At 42.6% G+C, this 19136-nt stretch overlaps 1 protein-coding gene and 2 non-coding genes across 3 annotated transcripts; all 3 read left to right on the top strand.

Moving 5' to 3' along the window:
- The first annotated feature begins 126 nt into the window (after positions 1-126).
- Positions 127-19021, top strand: polr1a (RNA polymerase I subunit A). Its single transcript, XM_076739808.1, has 37 exons — positions 127-298; positions 576-684; positions 868-963; positions 1210-1359; positions 1608-1718; positions 1915-2000; positions 2264-2352; positions 2545-2625; positions 2842-2959; positions 3049-3190; positions 3340-3501; positions 3582-3704; positions 3813-4040; positions 4136-4243; positions 4341-4487; positions 4840-5031; positions 5138-5287; positions 5512-5695; positions 5847-5929; positions 6492-6650; positions 6967-7065; positions 7184-7336; positions 7477-7559; positions 7861-8026; positions 10382-10505; positions 10748-10848; positions 10961-11160; positions 11774-11941; positions 13014-13149; positions 13382-13533; positions 13677-13806; positions 13928-14035; positions 15299-15577; positions 16852-17052; positions 17828-17945; positions 18028-18192; positions 18538-19021. Exons 1-37 carry the CDS (start codon positions 222-224, stop codon positions 18633-18635), a joined length of 5076 nt encoding a protein of 1691 aa, XP_076595923.1. The 5' UTR covers positions 127-221; the 3' UTR covers positions 18636-19021.
- Positions 6036-6172, top strand: LOC143326352 (small nucleolar RNA SNORA5). The gene has a single exon (XR_013077627.1). It is a non-coding gene; the product is annotated as a small nucleolar RNA SNORA5 (small nucleolar RNA).
- Positions 9626-9762, top strand: LOC143326351 (small nucleolar RNA SNORA5). The gene has a single exon (XR_013077626.1). It is a non-coding gene; the product is annotated as a small nucleolar RNA SNORA5 (small nucleolar RNA).
- Positions 19022-19136: the final 115 nt, after the last annotated feature.

Genomic DNA, 19136 nt, shown 5'->3' with positions numbered 1-19136 from the left:
GAGACAGTCCAATTTGGGTGTTGAATTAGTTATTTTAAAAGTAAAACATCCACTAGGTTTGTAGAAAAATATATTATCTGTATCTGTGTCTCCCCTCTAATCTTAAATTTAGTCTGACGGTCCCACGTGTGATACAGGAACAACTTTGCCTCGCATGTGGTTGAACTGTCCGACATGAATTTATATTAGTAAGCACCCTAAAGTCTGGATAACTCTCCAAAATGTTGTTTGGAAAAGAAACGCCCTGGCGGCGTTTGGAGGGCATGTCGTTTGGCATGTACTCAGCCGAAGAGATACGGTGAGAGATATTTTGCTCGCTCTTGGCTTAAATGCTAAATGTCTTCAAAACAGCATACCTGCTAATGGTAGCATGCTTTAACGTTTATATTACACACATGCTTTAGCTAGGCGTTGCTGTGTTAATGTTCATTATAAACACAACATACAACATTTTCTAGTGCACCAAACCTGACTCGGTTATTCACTGCAGTAGTGAAATGACAAAGACGTGCTCAGAGTCCTGTGTAACTGCCAGCAGTTGGTATAATAACGCATTCTTCTCATCTCCTGTCTAGGAAGTTGAGTGTGAAGACGATCACTAACTCCAGGTTCCTCGATGCTGTTGGAAATGTGGCCCCGAACAGCCTGTACGATCTGGCCCTGGGACCAGCAGACAGCAAAGAGGTACTGAAATCAAAATACATATACTCTGTGTGATGTACAGCCATAACACATCTGTAACATGCCATAAATCAGCCTGCTTGCTCCTGATTTGTTTTTGTACTCATGTACTTAATCAGTCTTTGTGTGTAAAGGTTAAAATTGTGAGAATCAAGTATCAGCGAGTTCTTCTATGGTTTTTACCAGGTGTGCTCAACGTGCTGTCAGGACTTCAACAACTGTCCAGGACACCTGGGACATGTAGACCTGCCTCTACCTGTATACAACCCACTGTTATTTGATGTAAGCATGTTCACAAATGCACCGCAAAAGTGTACATATACATGCTGTACACTCTTCTTTATAACACACTATCACTTGGTGTGATACTGATACTGATGGACCAGCCTTAGGGGTTAAGATCCAGTAAATCAGGACTGACTTTTAAACCACTTTCTAGAACTTGTTCCAGTGTACCTGCTTTATGAATGTTTGCCAGTATTTTCTTACCCTGTTCTCTCATCCCCTCCTGCTGTTCTCCGTCATCAGAAACTGTTCCTGTTGATCCGTGGTTCCTGCCTGGGATGTCACATGTTAACGTGTTCCCGAGCTGCCATCCACCTGCTGCTGAACCAGCTGAAGTTAGTGGACCATGGAGCCATGCAAGAGGTCTACCAGATAGAACAAGTTCTCAACCAGGTGGGTTTAAAGTTGCCCCTGGACCCTTCTAGCTGCCTTCTTTTTCCCACTTTTCCATGTCGACTTCAAATCCTTGTGGAGAGCCGTGAATGATGTGGTGGATGTTTTTTTAACTGTGAACGTGTAAGTAATTGTCTTTCCTCTGATGCTGAGCTGCTGTATTAACTAATGTAATGTAATTTTGTTATCATCATATATCAACAGTTCTCAGTTTCTGCTTAATGTATTAATTTGTGTATTTGTGTTAGCACCTGGAGGAAAATCCCAAAGCCACTGGAGATGAGATTCAGCAGGTGCTTAAGGAGTTTACAGACATGATAGTCGGAGTGAACGCTGAAGGTTCAGAGAACATCAGACCGGTGAGGACACACTGACACACATGCAGACACAAATGGCGCTCCAGTGCGATCATACACACACTGAACATTGCTGCAGGGCTCTTTAATGTGATTTAAAACATGGAAACCAAACTGTCATATACATCCATTTCAACCATACCATACGGCCTAATGGAGGCACACTGGCCTCATTCTCTGCTTGTGTGTGCTTCTTCAGATTAAACACCTTGTTGAAAAGAAGAGCAGCCTGATAAATGACTTCTGGAGGATCCACATGAAAACTAGAAAGTGCCCTTACTGCAGGTAACTTAATTAAAATGATGCCAGGAACTTAAGTTTCATTTAATGTTGGTCTAAAATACTTTATATATCAATTCATTGATACACATATCATTGTCTGCAGTTGTCTGCTCTGTTTGAGTTATATTATGATGTTAATGGAATGAACCTTGCTGATGCAATAGATTTTTCACCCAATTAATAATGGTGTAGATCTTCTTTGCTTAGGTGTTTATCACTTCCTAATGGTGTATTTTGTGCTGTATGTATGGTTTATGTGTGTGTAGGAGTGGCAGGTTTACTGTGCGTCGTGAACACAACAGTAAGCTGATTGTCACAATGCCGTCTGGAGCACAGATAAGTGGCAACACGGATGGTAAGTAAGAATTGAAAGAAAATACATTATGTTTTGTACGTGCTGCTCATTGTTGTGCAGACTGTCTGAGTGATGGAGTGACTGTGGGGAAGAGCTCTTTGTTTTTGTGGAAGTGGTTTCTGACCTACATTTTTGGCAAACCCTGCATGCACATATGTTCATAAAGTAGCTTTTGTTCTTGTCTTCCTGTAGAGGATCTGATGACTGGAAAGAGAGTCTACCTGACTGCTAGTACAGCTAGAGAGCACACCAACAGCCTGTGGGAGAAAGAAGGTAGGCTAAAAACAACAAACAAAAAAAATATACCTCCACCTTGTGGACAAAACTGGACTGTAAATATACTAAATACTAAATTCAACCATGGATTCAAACATGCATACAAGTTTCAATCATTACATCTGAAGCTATTCAGTATTATTGTTGCAGTTTTTATCATTTCCACTAAAAGTGCAAATCCCACAGTATGATTCTCACCTCACTTTCTTCCAGCTTTCTTCTTGAAGTGCCTCTTCTCTGGGATGGAGGAGGGCATGGTGTCAAAGGATGGAGTGAAAGGTTTCTGTCCAGACCTCTTCTTCTTGGATCTACTCGTCGTCCCACCGTGCAGGTACAGTGTGAACAAACGCACTCGCAGGCTGTGCTGAGGTTGTGTGACCATAGCGCTTTATCAAACCCCTCCTCCTCTCTCTCTGCCAGGTATCGTCCAATCAACCGCCTGGGTGACCAAATGTTTACAAACGGTCAGACAGTCAACATGCAGGCCGTCATGAAGGACTGTGACTTCATAAGGAAACTTCTGGCTCTCATAGCGGGGGAGAAGACTGCTGAGGAGCAGGAGGCAAGCTGAAACAAGTGTTTGTCTGTTCTCATACCTTTTTTAAAATTACTTTTCATGCATGATAAGGTGTAGCTCCACTGATTCCAGGTAAAACATCTTTATGTTTGTGGTACAGGACATGTCAACCTGTCCTCTCTCGTCCTTCTCAGGCTCCTGAACAGACAGACCAGACGTTTCTGGCGGGGATCCCCGGCCTCACACTAACAGATAAACTCTACAACATCTGGATCCGACTGCAGACCCACGTTAACATCGTCTTTGACAGTGACATGGACAAAATGATGACTGAGAAATACCCTGGAATCAGACAGGTATAACAGACCTCCCTTTTTCCATTTGTTCAGCCGATAACGACTTTTGTATCACCGGATTGTCTCCTCTCTCCTGTCAGATATTGGAGAAAAAGGACGGATTGTTCCGGAAACATATGATGGGAAAACGAGTAGACTACGCCGCGCGGTCTGTCATCTGCCCTGACATGTACATTGGGACCAACGAGATAGGCATACCTATGGTACATCTGACTGCATTTCTGATTCATTTTTCCCTCAAAGTGAGTACCAGGCTTTCTCAAGGAAGGGGAAATGTGGGTAACATCACTGTTTCTTCTATGCTCGTGCAGGTGTTTGCCACCAAGCTGACCTACCCCCAGCCCGTCACTCCATGGAATGTGAAGGAGCTCCGTCAGGCCGTTCTTAATGGGCCCAGCGTCCACCCCGGTGCTTCCATGGTGATAAACGAGGATGGCAGGAGAACCATCCTATCAGCTACCAACCTTGCACAGAGAGAAGCTGTTGCCAAGCAACTTCTGACGCCCTGTCCCGAACCACATAAGATGCCCATGAAGATAGTAAGTCAGAAAAGTCATTCCCAGACTGAAACCCTTGCACACCCTGCAGTGCAAGTTAAGCTTGAATTGTCACTCTACTCTTTCTGTCTGTCCAGGTGAATCGTCACATAAAGAACGGAGACATTTTGTTACTGAACAGACAGCCAACTCTGCACAGACCCTCCATTCAAGCCCACTGTGCACGGATCTTACCAGGAGAGAAGGCACGATATGATTCGCTGAGGCTAATGTGTTATTTTGACTGATTATGGAAGCAGGGATGCATAACAAATGGTCCTTGATCTTAATTGGATGTTTCAGGTTCTAAGGCTCCACTATGCTAACTGCAAGGCGTACAATGCTGATTTTGACGGGGACGAAATGAACGCGCACTTCCCTCAAAGCGAGCTGGCCAGAGCAGAGGCCTACACGTTAGTCAGCACTGACCAGCAGTACCTCGTTCCCAAGGTGGGTACACACACTGTACATTGAAGATTAATAGAGTGCAGCGCAGCACAGTCCTAAACTTTCAGGCAGTAACAACTGCAAACACTTGATGAAGTTTCAGACAGTTTGACTCTCAACAAAACTGAAGACACAGTTTCTGTCTGTGCTGTTTGAACTGATAACTTCATCAGACCAACTGTGCTGAGGAACATGTGGAACTTGGGCTGTTCTGGTTTTTTTTTGCGTGCAACTCGCCAATGTTTCATGCTAGTTATGCCACTTATCATTGTCCTTGTTGAATTGGTAAACTATCTGACAAACATACATTGGCAAAAGTGCTGGTACTCAGGTTTTCTTCTCTTTCTGTCTTCAGGACGGTAAACCTTTAGCAGGCCTGATCCAGGATCACATGGTATCGGGTACGAGGATGACGATACGAGACTGTTTCTTCACCAGAGTCCAGTACTTTGAGTTGGTGTACAGGGGACTGACTGACAAACCAGGCAGAGTTAAACTGCTGCCGCCAGCCATTCGCAAGCCGCAGCAGCTCTGGACAGGAAAGCAGGTAAATGAACTTGTGATACTCAAGCTGATACCCTGAACATGATGTAATTGACAGCCTCTGCGTGCTCAGTTGTACCAATGTGTGGTGAATGTGGTGTTTCCTGTAGGTGGTGTCTACGCTCCTGCTGAATGTAATCCCTCAGAATGCTGTGCCACTCAACCTGCTCGGCAAATCGAAAATCCCCAGCAAATCATGGATCCAAGTCCCACCACGAGCTTCACCTGGCTACAGACCCGACAGCATGTGTGACTCACAGGTGTGTACACACAGACACACACACACACAAGATGGAGAGATTTCACTCTCTAATCCAAATCAATGTCAACAATGACGCAAGTGCTGTGTTATTTTGCCTTTGGCATATTGAAACTTGTCTCCAGAAGAATTTAGAAATGACTGGTGCAATATTTGACACTTAAATATTTTGGCTTTTTTTTTTTGTGTTAACTCCTCTTCCTCTCCTTTCACTTTAATCCCCAGGTGGTGATTCGTGAGGGGGAGCTGTTGATGGGGGTTCTGGACAAAGCACACTACGGCTCGTCGGCCTACGGTCTGGTCCACTGCTGCTATGAGCTGTACGGAGGGGAGACGAGTGGCAAACTGCTCAGTTGTCTGGCTCGCCTCTTCACTGCTTACCTGCAGCTACACAGAGGCTTTACTCTGGGTAAGAGGCCAGATACAGTAAATGAAACACATGGCAAGCCATTGTGGCCTTCCTGGCTTAATACTGGTTTTTGTGTGTCAGGTTTTGTGGATAATTAGTGAAGATAGAAGAGGAGTATTATCTCAAACCTTTTCTTTGCTTTTGTGTCCAGGTGTGGAAGACATTCTGGTGAAACCAGGCGCCAACAGGAGGAGGCAAAAAATCATTCAAGAATCACTAACGATTGGCACCAAAGTGAGTTAAAGCAGAGGCTTGTTCTGGGAAACAAACTGTCTGATAGTATTTTAACTACTGCTGTAGACTCTTATTTACTTCACAGTAAATAAGTGTTTAGGAAGATCGCAGCCTTGTCAAATTCAGTGCTTCCTCCTCAGTGGATGCCATTGGCCAAAATGGCTGCCACAGTGAAGGTGTAGTTCATGGGCCCCATGGTGCTCCAACGTGGCCACTGGGGATAAATATGTACTACACACAAGCACAAAAATTTAGTGAAGAGTGCTATTACTCTGCAGCTGACACAAATAATGTTGAACTTTTATTGGTGACAGCCTCATCCAGTGCTTTCATCACAGAGTCTCATTCAACGAAAAGCAGTACAGTCTGTTTGTTGCTTTAAGCTCCACGTCTCAGAGGTTGAGGTGGCATCATCCATTGCTGTCTGCCACAGTGTCTTTATGCAGGGCCAGAGTATGAATTTGTCTAACTATACTTATTGTGGCTTTAAATAAAACCTGTAATCATGGGTAGTGTTGTTACTTAATGGAAAAAAAAAAATGTTTTCCTTTCCGTCTCTAAGGCTCTCCAGGCAGCTTTCAACCTGCCCTCCTCTGTGGATCAAGCTGAGGCTCGGAGCCGCTGGCAGGATGCTCACCTCAACCCAGACCAGAGAGACTTCAGCATGGCTGACCACAAGTTCAAAGAAGTGGCCAACCAAGTGAACAATGACATTAACAAGGTGACCCGCCGCTGCTACTGCTGACATTCAGGACAGTGAGCAATGACTTGTACACTGCCTTGATTACTCCTAGTGGCACACACACCATCAGTATGGTGAACAGGAGTAGGAACACTTGGATTGTTTGGTTCCTATTTTAGTCTGACAGTTTTGTTACATGTGATTTCCCCTCACTTCCTGTTTGCCCTGTAGTGTATCTAACAAATGAACAAAATGCTCCAGAAATCTACATTTTTCAGAAAGAAGTGCCTGTTGCCAGCCTGCACAGTTGTTAATGTCATTGATGATGGTGATGAAATGTTGTGTATGTTTGCAGGTGTGCATGCCAGTTGGACTCCACACCTCTTTCCCAGACAACAACCTCCAGCTGATGGTCCAGTCAGGAGCCAAGGGCTCCACTGTAAACACCATGCAGGTACACACACCGCAGCGTTTCCCTCACGTCGTACTGTTCTGCACTGATTTTGCTCAAGTAAAATGTCCTGAACTTTAAGCTTTTAACCTACAACTGTCCTGTCCTGTTTGGGTTTCAGATTTCATGTCTGCTCGGTCAGATTGAGTTGGAGGGTCGTAGGCCTCCACTGATGCCTTCTGGGAAATCCTTGCCATGCTTCCAGCCATATGACCCCTCACCTGGTGCCGGCGGCTTTGTTTCTGGAAGGTTCCTCACAGGCATCAAACCGCAGGTACATGAGGAGAGCTCTGTCTGTCTGCGTATGTGTGTGTGTATAAGTCCTTTTTCTGAGCGCGCCTGCTATGACATGTATGAAGATCGTTCTCCTGATACATTTCTGTCCTTTTCTGTCTGTAATTTTGTTGCGTTCAGGAGTTTTTCTTCCACTGTATGGCTGGCAGAGAGGGGCTGGTCGACACAGCCGTGAAAACATCTCGATCAGGATACCTGCAGAGGTAACGTGAACCTGACTGATGAATAGTTCAGAAAAGGCTGCAGATATCATTAAAATGCAGTCACGAGTGTGCAGAGGCATTATATTTGCAGCTGGTTTGATTCATGTTTTCAGCCTCTCACAGCTTGATTTCCCTGCATGTCTGCTCAGGCTCAGTTCACAGGCATGCGTTGCTTACAGATAAAACGTTTCACTTACGTGTCTATCAGTTGTTGTGTGTTGCACAATGCATCGTCCTCTCCTTTTGCTTATCTTATTCCCATTTTCTTCCACCCTCCCTCACTACTACCTCTCCTCTGCAGATGTGTCATAAAACATCTGGAGGGTTTGGTCGTGCAGTATGATCTGACGGTTAGGGACAGCGATGGATCTGTGGTCCAGTTCCTGTACGGTGAAGATGGGTTGGATATCCCCAAGACTCAGTTCCTGCAGCCGAGACAGTTCCCCTTCATAGAGGATAACTATGAGGTAAAACAGCAGAACACGAGCACGGTGTTATGAACACGTTATAAATAATTACATGGAAAATACTGATGGATTTTTGCATTTTTCTTAATATCGGATGGTCGCGTCTGTTTTTTATGATACATTGTAAAATATTTGAATTGCTACAAATGAATGAAAATGACCGGAGCTGTAGAAACGTATGTTGCATGTTGTGACCAGGGTTCTAAATTAACACCTGCCAACCCGCCAAATGCGGGTTAAAATTCATATTGGCGGGTGTAAATAAAAACTTACTAGCCAATTTGGCCGGTAATGCATTAGGCAATCATGTCAGTCAGAGCCGCTCTACAGTTCTTGGTCATTTGTCTCCCGGACAGTCCGTCCTACATTTCCCATGAACACGGTCGTAATGCTACGTGATGACGTACAAGACGCCTATTGGCTGTGCGCAGGCACACTATAGTTTGTAGTGCAACCGGCGCGAGAAACCACGGAAACACAAAGAAGAAGAAGAAGAATGAACGGCGGCGTATAAACTATAAAAAAGGAGACTGAGCTAGCTAAAAGTAAAAAGTAAAGTTAAACTAAATGCGTGGTTGGGACAGACGTCTGGGGGCGAGAAGAGGAAGGAGGCAGGGGATGAGAATGTCGACAAAGCGTGCGAAACGAAGAAAAGAAAGTTTAACGCTAAATGGCTGACAGGTCGTGAATGACTTGTGTTTGATCACGAAAATGCCGTCATGTTTTGTAAGGATTGCCGCATGTACACGAAAGAAAAAAACAAGACGTATAATTTTGTGGTGGGGACTAATAATTTTAAAGTCGAGGCAGTAAAGGACCATGAGAGTGCCCGAAGTCATCAGGAGAGCCGAAGGAGTCTGCAGTACTGACTGCTGCACTATTTGTGTTTTCTAGTTGTACATACATAATTCAATTTATTACCAATGCAATTTTTTTGCAAGTGTTTAAGTCATGGCTGTTACTTATATATATTTCTTATTAAAGAAGGAAAGCAAAAACACTTTAAGTTGAAAGGAAAAGTACATTTTATTAGGAATGTAATGATACTAAATACTTACTGGAAAAATGTCTTTTATAAAATAATAAATCTGACAGCATTTTTTATTTGTATAAATTAAATGTTTGCACTTTCTGTGTATATTTTGTTTCATGTGTTGTACTTTCTGTGCATTTTTCAAAAATGATCAAATGCATTCAGTGGCACTCATAATCTCTCTTATTTTCATCGGGAAAAAATTTGGCTAGTGGAAATTCTGATTGGCTGGTAACTTTAGAAGGTCACCAGCCACATTGGCTGGTGATCAAAAAAGTTAATTTAGAACCCTGGTTGTGACTGATACAGTGCTCATCAGTGGATTTTAGGTGATTTTTACACAGCACAGGAACTGAGTGTAGGTTAAACCACAGGTGCAGTGTTAACCACAGCTGTCTAGCAATACAGTGGATACAGAACATGGGATTTCTGTCCTAGATAACAGATTTTTAAACTGTAGTAGTCTGAGGCTGCTTCTACTTTGTCATCCTAAGTCTCTCTCTCCTGCCTCTCCTGTCTCAAAAAGCAGAAATGGCAAAAAAAATGATCTTAAAACAGAAAAAGATTGCAGCCTTGTCAAATTCAGTGCTTCCTCCCCAGTGGATGCCACTGGCCAAAATGGCTGCCACAGTGAAGGTGTAGTTCATGGGCCCCATGGTGCTCTAATGTGGCCAATGGGGATAAATATGTACTACACACAAACATTAAGTGGGATGAGCTGAACTAGTTAACAGTAGTTTTACTCTGCAGCGGTGAAGGGTCTAAATACTTTACATTTGGTATTTGCATGGGGTTCTTTATTTTCCATCAATCCCCCAGCTACTATTAGAGACCTGGCTTTTATTTGAGAAAAAAACTGTTCTAGGCTTATATGATGGTGCCACTAAATGAACACAAACACTCATGATCGTGACAGCCATACTACCAGCACGTCTAAAGCTCACTAATTTATCACAATGTATCGTGAAATAGCTACCGCAAGTAAGTCCCCCTAAAAACTACAAATTGACATTTTAAGTTTTGTTTTGTGTAATAAACCAGATGAGGTGTCTACATTAGAAGTTTAATCTGATGTATTTTTTAACCTTGGATACCACACTAGCTGTTCTCCCCTTCTTCAAGTCGCGATATGTGAAGCTAGGCTAATAGTCTCCTGCCTGTAGCGCTGTACTTGATGCACAGACATGAGGATTATATTGAGGCTCTTTCTACTTGAACAACACCGATGTCTCCAGTATTTCAGTAACATAGGGATTATGACACATCTACCCACCCATCTGTTAGAAAAGTAACCTCAACCTGTGTTTCCACATTCCTGTCAGGTTATCAAGAGGTCCCAGGGTCTGGACAAGGTTTTGGCACGTTTGGACCCTCAGACTGCCAGTCAACACTTTGCGGCCATCCAGCGATGGAGAGCAAAGAGAGAGTTGGCATGTCCACGGAGAGGTAGATAACAAAGTTTGGCTGGTCATTTAAATCTAGTTTAGAGTTATACTGCATGTCACACTTACTATCTGTGTTTCTCAGAACAAGAGTTTGAGTTGAAAGGTCAGGAGTCCCAGTTTGAGCTTTTCTAGATCAGTAGCAGATCATTGATGTGATCAGGAGAATTCAGGGAATGGACAGTGAAGTGTGCACTGCCTGTGTGAATGTCTGTCATGTAATGTGTGTGTTTTAATCTGTGTCAGGAGCATTCTTGCTGTTTTCCCAGAAGAAGCTAGCCAAACTGAAACAGACTGAACAAAAAACAGAACCAGACGTACATGGAAGAAATGCTGCTGTACAGCAGGTATTTATACACAAAAATTGAAAATGCACATGCCTCAGGACATAGAGTAGTGAACCGCTGACCTCTAACCTAGGCTGACCAAACTGTCATTTGAATTCTGCTCCCTCCTCAGCTCATACAGCAGTGGTACTCTCTGGATGAGTCCAGCAGGGCAAAATACAGCAGGAAGTCCTCTCGCTGCCCTGAGCCCTCTCTGGGCTTGTTTAGGCCAGACGTCTGCTTCGGGTCTGTATCTGAAAACTTTCACAGCATCACAGACAAATACCTGCAGAGCAGAGACGGGCTGAGGGAAGACAGCCTCGACAACCACAGGTACTGAATGAATGAATCTTCACAATTTATCCATACACCATTCAGGTATATAAAGGAATATAAAGTGAAGGGCATTTCGGCAGAGGCTGTGATACTGCTACTCTGTGTTTGTTCAGTAAAACCAGAAACAAATTACACGTGTAATATAGTTCAGTCATTACACAACACCTGCAGAATCCTCTTAAATTATCATAACCTACATGGCATATATGAGCTTCCTTGTTTTGTTTTGTCAGTAATTTTCAGAAGTGCATTGTTTCCAAAAAGATTTCATTACACAGAATCAAATCAAATTGATATACTTTATTGGTAGTTTATTGGGTACACATAGCTCCCGGCAGCGCAGCCTAATACAGCAGTCCTGCCTTCATGTTACAGTGTTCAGTTGTTGGTGAACTGTATTAGAGAGATGTTGAATTGTATGTATTATACTCAGAGGCATTTCTAATATTTTGTCCCCTTTTCAATGAGGACCGGCTAAATGTTACACACACCTCTCAGTATAATGCAGTATCCAGGCCACACATTGTTGAGCATGTTAAAATCATGATCATTAATTATGAGATAAACCTAAACCCATTTTAAAGCCTCATCTCTCTCTGTGTGTCTTCAGCCTGCGCCAGCTGTTGCACTATAAGTGGCAGCGTTCACTGTGTGACCCAGGTGAAGCAGTGGGTCTGCTGGCAGCTCAGTCCATCGGCGAGCCCTCCACCCAGATGACCCTCAACACCTTCCACTTTGCTGGCAGAGGAGAGATGAACGTCACTTTGGGAATACCTCGGTAATGTCAGCTCCACACATACCTCATTATTCACCTTTTATGTGGATGTGAACACATTATCCAGGACATACATTTGTTCTGGACAGCCTTAGAAAGTAGTTTCTATTTTACAGCCTTTGGATAAACTTCAGTGCGATGTACAATATGAACTGTATGATACAGTACAAGTGCTCCCACATCGTCATTTCTTTCTGACTCATTTGCGGTAGAGGGTTATGAAAAGAAAGGAAATAGGTGGAAATAAGTGTAAAATTCTGACCAGACTTACGACAGTTGTGTTACAGAAGTATTAAAATACTCACACACAAAAAGCAACCGAAAGCAGGGCAGCTGAAAGGTTTCCCACAAAGTGAAACCACAACAAAGTGCAGAGCTGGCGTGATGCACGTGGGCACAGGCTTGTCAAAAGTTTGGTGGAAAATGAACCAGATGTGTGTCGACAGTATAAGAGGTGTGAAAGAAGGGTTGAGGAAACTAATGAAAGGATGCAGTGGCCTGTCCTGTGTTCCTCTTTTTTTTGTCATCTGTGCTCCTCAGCTCCCCTCCTGTGTGGTGTCCCTCAGGGGTCAGTCCATGGACCAATCATATCGCTGTTATGCAGATGATACAGACATCTGTTTCTCTGCTGAACCCAGTAACCTGAATGAATAATCCTCCTTCCATGATTGCTTTTTTGTCTTTTTAGTGTTTTTAAAAGTGCTACATAAATAAAGCTTAACTTCCTTTTACACCGCACAGCAAATTTAAATGTCACTTCCATGAGATTAAAGCGACAGACATCACTGAAATCAGTTTATTCAAAGTATAAAGGGCTGATACACACTGAGCTGAAAGAAGAGATCATTTAAAAGGTGAGAAGCAGAAGTTGCTGTCTGAGCAAGTGTGAGTACAAATCAGTGTATAACTGTTTAGGTTTGACTGTCACTTTTTATACGACGACTGTTCTAGTGTTACTTTTACCACATGCCTTTCCTACATCGACACTTCTTACTGTCTTCCTACTCCTCCCTGCTTCATCCATCCAAGCCTCCCACCGTGTCTCACTCTCTCTACACGTCTGTCTGTCCCACAGACTGAGGGAGATCCTGATGGTGGCCAGCTCCAACATTAAAACTCCCATGATGAGCGTTCCTGTGCTAAACAACAAGAGAGCCTTGAAGAGAGCCAAGACGCTCCGTAAGAAACTCACCAGAGTCTGTCTGTCTGAGGTGAGGATCAGCATCTGTCATGTGTTTCTGCTAAAAATGTCTTCTTCTGCTCTTTTTATTGTCTCTTTTTGCTTTACTTTAATTTTGTCTGTGTGGCTTGTTTTGCCTTTCCTCTTTTCTGACTTATTTCATTTCCTCTTTCATTTCACACTTTGTCTTTGCATATCTATAGTTGTGTTACTGTGTTTGTAAATGTACATCTGTGTGTGTGTGTGTGTGTGTGTGAGAGCAGGTGCTGCACAAGGTGGATGTGGTGGAGACATTACAGATTGAAAATCAAAAGCTGCGCAAGTTCAGAGTCACCTTCCACTTCCTGCCTCCTGACCGTTATGAGGATGATAAGCTGTTGTCACCGCAACAGATCCTCCACTTCATGGAAACCAGGTGTGTGTGTATCTGTGTCTACGTGTGTGTGTGTGTGTGTGTGTGTGAGGGCTGTTCTCTACCAGAATCCATTCAGAAATAACTTGATTTTAACCTCTCACCTTCGCTGTTTGACACTTTGTTTGTTTTTTTTGTCCTCCCAGGTTTTTCCGTCTCCTTCTCGAAGCCATTAAGAAGCGCAGTGCCAAGCTGGCCTCCATTGCCGTGGAAGCAAGGAAGGCCACCCTCAAAGATAGGGACGATGATGGTGATGGAGGAGCTGACACCGCAGGGGTCTGTTTTTAATTGGCTTGTCTTCATCTCAGTATTCCCGATAGGATGTTTAGGATTCGTGTTGTCACTCATCTTTGAATGTTTTTATCTTATCTTTCCTTTCCTTGAATACCAAAATCAGTTAGATGATGGGGAGGGAGAGGAGGAGCGGGAGATTGTTGATGACCAGGGGAACGAAGGAGACGCTGATGCCTCAGACGCCAAGCGAAAAGACAAACAGGAAGAGGAGGTATGAAGATGGATGAAATGCTTTGTATACAGTTAGGTGTGTTTAAGGTGAATCCCTTGATTTTCCTAGAAATGGACAGCGTGTATTTCCTGTACTTCGTGGGTAGGCTTCGTTGGTCTGAACATGTTCATCTGATCCTCATTAGAAGTGCTTAGTAAAGCATTACTGACTAATAACTGACTAGTTTGGACTAGAAATGTAGCTGCTCCTCTTTGGCAATAACTGTATCCAAATTTGTCCTGTGTTGATTATTTCTGCAAGTATGATATCTACAAATATACAGTTACAGTATTTCTTTCTTTATTTACCTTCGTTTTACCTCTTTTCCTGCAGTGCAGGTAGTGATTCCTCCAATTTGTATACTCGGGGATTTATTGTGGATATTTAACAAGACTAAGAGCCTACCGGTTAGTTAAGAGATCACGAAAAGCTGTTGCCATTTATCCTGTGGGGAACATGAATGTGTATACCAGATATTGCAGTACATCCAATAGCTATAGAGATATTTCACCCAGAGCCTCACATGTCAACCTCATGGTGGATCTAGAGGAAAACTCAGGCTGTCACTAAATTCATGAGAATACATTGTCTGAAAACTTAGAATGCCTATGAAACATTGTGTGCCAATACATTCAATAGATGTTGAATATTTGTATATAGAGGAAAAGTTTCAAACTTTGTTTGTATAACACCTTTCAACAAAGAACTCACCTGCACCAAGTGCTTCAAATAGAAAAGACAGAATGGACATAAAGAATGGATGGAAAGCAGCTGTTTTAAACACATCAGGGACGAAGTCTGTTTGCAGAGATGCATTTATGATCTTCTGGGTTACAGTGCATTCTGAAAGTATTCACACCCCTTCACTTTCCCCACATTTTGTTATCTCGCAGCCTTTTTCCAAAATGAATTCAGTTCCTTTTTTTGTCTCATCTCATCGACACACAATATCCCATAATGACAAACTGAAAAAGGTTTTTTAGAAATTTTTGCAAATTTCTTTAAAATAAAAAACTGAAATATTGCATGTACATAAGTATTCACACCCTTTGCCATGACACTCAGAATTTAGCTCAGGTGCATCCTGTTTCCACTGATCATCTTTGAGATGTTTCTACAACTTGACTGGAGTCCACCTGTAGTCAATTCAATCGATTGGACATGATTTGGAAAGGCACACACCTGTCTACATAAGGTAGACAGGTGTGTGCCTCCCTCAAGCCAATAGAAAACCGCTAATTCCATCTCTGCTCTCCTCTGCAGGTGGACTATGAGAGTGAGGCAGAGGAGGGAGGTGATGATGGCGAGGACAGAGCAGATCAGGAGGAGGAAGAGGAGGAGGTGGAGGCGAACGTGGAGGACACTCCGGAGGAGTGCCAGCTAGAATCTACAGGAGTGAGAAAGCAGAAGAAGAGACGGACAAAAAGAGATGGAGGAGAAGAAGAAAAGACCTTGAATCCGATGAGAGTGAACTCTGTTCTGGACTCCAACTCGGCGATAGAGAGATATTGCTACGATCACCAGCATGAACTTTGGTGTGAGGTGAGTGTTCAACAAGCAGATTGACAAGGTTTTAGGGGGCTTCTCTTGAACTTTCATGTTTAGATTTTCGATTAGACTGAAAGAAAAAGTCAGGCTATATTTCATCTTTTCATTATTTGCAACAAAAGAACGACTGAGCCTTTCCAGGATGCCCCTTTCATACCCAATCATGATACTATCACCTGTTACCAGTCAACCTGATTACAAAAGTCCTTTTGTATAGCCAAGAATGTTGTTGTGTGTATTTAGTCCTGTCACTGATCTCTGCTCCAGAAATGTTGCTGTACTGAGCTGAACATGAGCAACGGGCCGTACAGTAAATAAGTCTGTTTTAAATGTGCTGCAGTTCTTTTAACTTGCACCTAGCTCCAAGTGTTCCCATGGGACTAAACCTCAAACAGCTAATCATTGGGAGTGGAACACATCGCAAGGCAAGAAACGAAAATCTTTACCAGTTTGCAAGTATGATTGCATAAAGACACCCAGAGGGGAATTTGCTTGCACTCTAATCGTGACCACAATGAGACAACATGATCTTATCAGCACTTCTGCCTAAACGTTAGAAGTGAAATGTGTGTGTGGTTCTTCTAACCTCCTGACTACCAGGAAAAAAATATTGTCCAATCATAATTTTTTTAATTAAATTGCCCAATCTTTATAAGGTAATTAGAATACTGAAAACCTTTTATTTTTGTTAAAGTTTGTTTTGTTTTTTTTAGGACAAGCCAAAATGTGCTCAATAAAAAGTATTACGCACTTAACTTTTCCTCTTCCCATAAAATGTGCTTGCGCTGATGGACGCCATTTTCCTTAATGAGAAAGAGAAAGGTACCAAAGCCCCACCCCTTCACATTTGGTACCATTGAAAAGCCCTAAATGTCCTCTGTAGATAGCAAAATGAGTCAATTCAGTAGTATGCAGTGGGTGGGAGATATTCAGGTTTACAAATGTCCTCCACAGAGGACAAATTTGAACTACTGGTAGTCAGGAGGATAACGTGGTTCGTCTAGTTTGAATTGGTTCCACCAGTCCATGATCATAGTTATCTTAGCTTAATACTGCTTCATTGTTTAAACACAAATAAATGTACACCTATACCAGACATTGAACATTATATGAATGGCCGCAAACCAGCCAATCAGAATTGATCTCATATAATGTCCTCTTTGTCAATAGATGCGAATACACAAACTGCAGCTTTCAGATGTCTTTAAAGTCTAATATTGCTCATTAGGTTATTGTTTGAACGGTGTTCCCTTCATCCCGTTGTCTAGGTTGATCTGGTCTTGCCGGTGAGCAAGGTGCACTTCGACCTGACCTCAGTCCTGTCAACACTGGCCCAGAACGCCGTCATTGTGGAGACCAAAGGCTTGACGCGCTGCTTGCTGAGCGAAACCACAACGAAGACTGGCGAGAAGGAGACTGTCCTCAACACGGAAGGCATCAACATGCAAGAAATGTTCAAGCACACTGATGTATGTAGTCAGTGTCGGTTAGACTGCAAGACATTTTTGTTTTTGTTTCCATTTATTTTAATCAGGACACCACACTGTGGTTTTGAGGGTTAGGGTCCAAAGCAGCACAAAGTAGTTCACCAGGTTTACGTGGAAAATAGTGCAGCTCAGCAAAACCCATAAGCGTAACTGACTTTAGACTGCTTCTTTATTGATCCCAATTTGGACTTCCAGATTCCATTTTAGAAATCTAAAATGTGAAGTGCAGATACTAATTTATGTCTTCTATAGTGATGATTTAATGATCTTTTTGGATATCTGGAAGACATTATAGATGGTAGCAGATATTAAAGAGACTTTTGGGAAGTGTCTTAACATTAAAAGCTTTGATTCACTATTTGTAAATCTAAATTATTTTAAATACACTGCGTTATTTACATTGCAGTGCTTTGAAATCATCAACCAAAGAGGATTCAAGATCGTGCCAAATATATCTGTAGTAGTCACGTGACCTTTCACAGTATCTATGATCACAGGATGTCACAGACCTCCACGTATCAGGCTTAGACCTGTGCCTGTTCAAATCTCATGCTGATCTTTGTGGTGGATTCAAAGCAGAGACTATTGCATATTTAGATCACAACCCTGTTTGAACACTGAAAAAAATATTGTACTTTACACTAAAAGAGTTTAAGGTTTAAGGTAAAATAAAATGTTGTATATTATGAGATTGCTTACATTTTTGTCATAGTTTGGTGGTGATCCCAGCATTTCTTTTTTTATTTTTTGTCTCCAGATCTTGGACATCAACAGATTGTACTCCAATGAGGTCCATGCCATGGCTAACACCTACGGGATCGAAGTGGCTCTGAAAGTCATAGAGAAGGAGATCAAAGATGTCTTTGCTGTCTATGGTACAAACCCACAGATTAAACCTCCACTAACAGATAACAGGCTTTCAGGAACACTCATCTCAATTTTTCTGTCTGTCTCTAGGTATCGAGGTGGACCCCAGACATCTGTCCCTGGTAGCAGACTACATGTGTTTTGAAGGCGTATATAAGCCTTTAAACCGGCACGCCATCAGGTCCAACTCCTCCCCTCTGCAGCAGATGACCTTTGAGACCAGCTACAAATTTCTCAAACAGGCTACTATGCTGGGTGAGGACCATTTGACAATAAGAACACAGAGAAAAACAATATGCAAAGCGAACTCTGCGGGAATGGATTTTGGCATGTGGCTGATGGAACGAGAGACATCTGACACTGACATTGTCGTATGTTATGCTTTTGTTGAATCTGCCCTCTTTGGGAAGGAATGAGAAAGAAATAATTCAAGGATATGGCAACTCCGGTTTCCTTTAACAATTAGCTTTTCATTGAAGGTCTGTGACGGTGCTTCAGGGATGTTGGATTTCCTGTCACAAGTCATCTCCTCCCATCTTCAAGCCACCACCGCCCTTATCTTTGTGTTTTTGTTCACCGCTGTTTGTCTTCCTCTTTCAGGGTCACATGACCAGCTGGCGTCACCCTCCGCCTGTCTGGTGGTGGGGAAGGTTGTCAAAGGTGGAACAGGACTGTTTGAACTGAAACAGCCTCTTTAGAGGGAGAGGAGATACGACGGGCAGGAGCTGGATTGGTTGGATGTGACATATGAAGTGTCCTCAAGTGACCTGATAAGGTCACAGAGCACGAGTGGATTCACTTTCAGTCCTATGACACACAAAGCCATCAAAATGACTTCTTTTATCGCAATTTCTGTTTGATTTGATGGATGTGACATGTTGCTGAATTGCATGATTTGAAACCCAGCCATTGTGAAACTAGTGAAGTTGTCCATTGACATGACTGAGGTCACTGTATCATACTATGAAAAGATGCATCATGGGAGTTTACAGCACAAAAAACTGAGCACGCTATCTACACACGCTGATCTATACAGCTATTTTTCTCTTTATATTTAATAACAGAAATCAAGTAAACATTGTGTAAAAAAAAAAAAAAAAAAGCGTCTTATTTTTTTTGTTATTTTTTATTTATTTATTTTTAGCGGTGTTAGACCTGTATTGTTTCTTTCAAACGGTGTTATGTCTTTTCTTTTATCG

Source organism: Chaetodon auriga, chromosome 9 (assembly GCF_051107435.1).
Source record: "Chaetodon auriga isolate fChaAug3 chromosome 9, fChaAug3.hap1, whole genome shotgun sequence".
Lineage (NCBI taxonomy): Eukaryota > Metazoa > Chordata > Actinopteri > Chaetodontiformes > Chaetodontidae > Chaetodon > Chaetodon auriga.
This window is presented reverse-complemented; position numbering and strand designations above follow the sequence as displayed.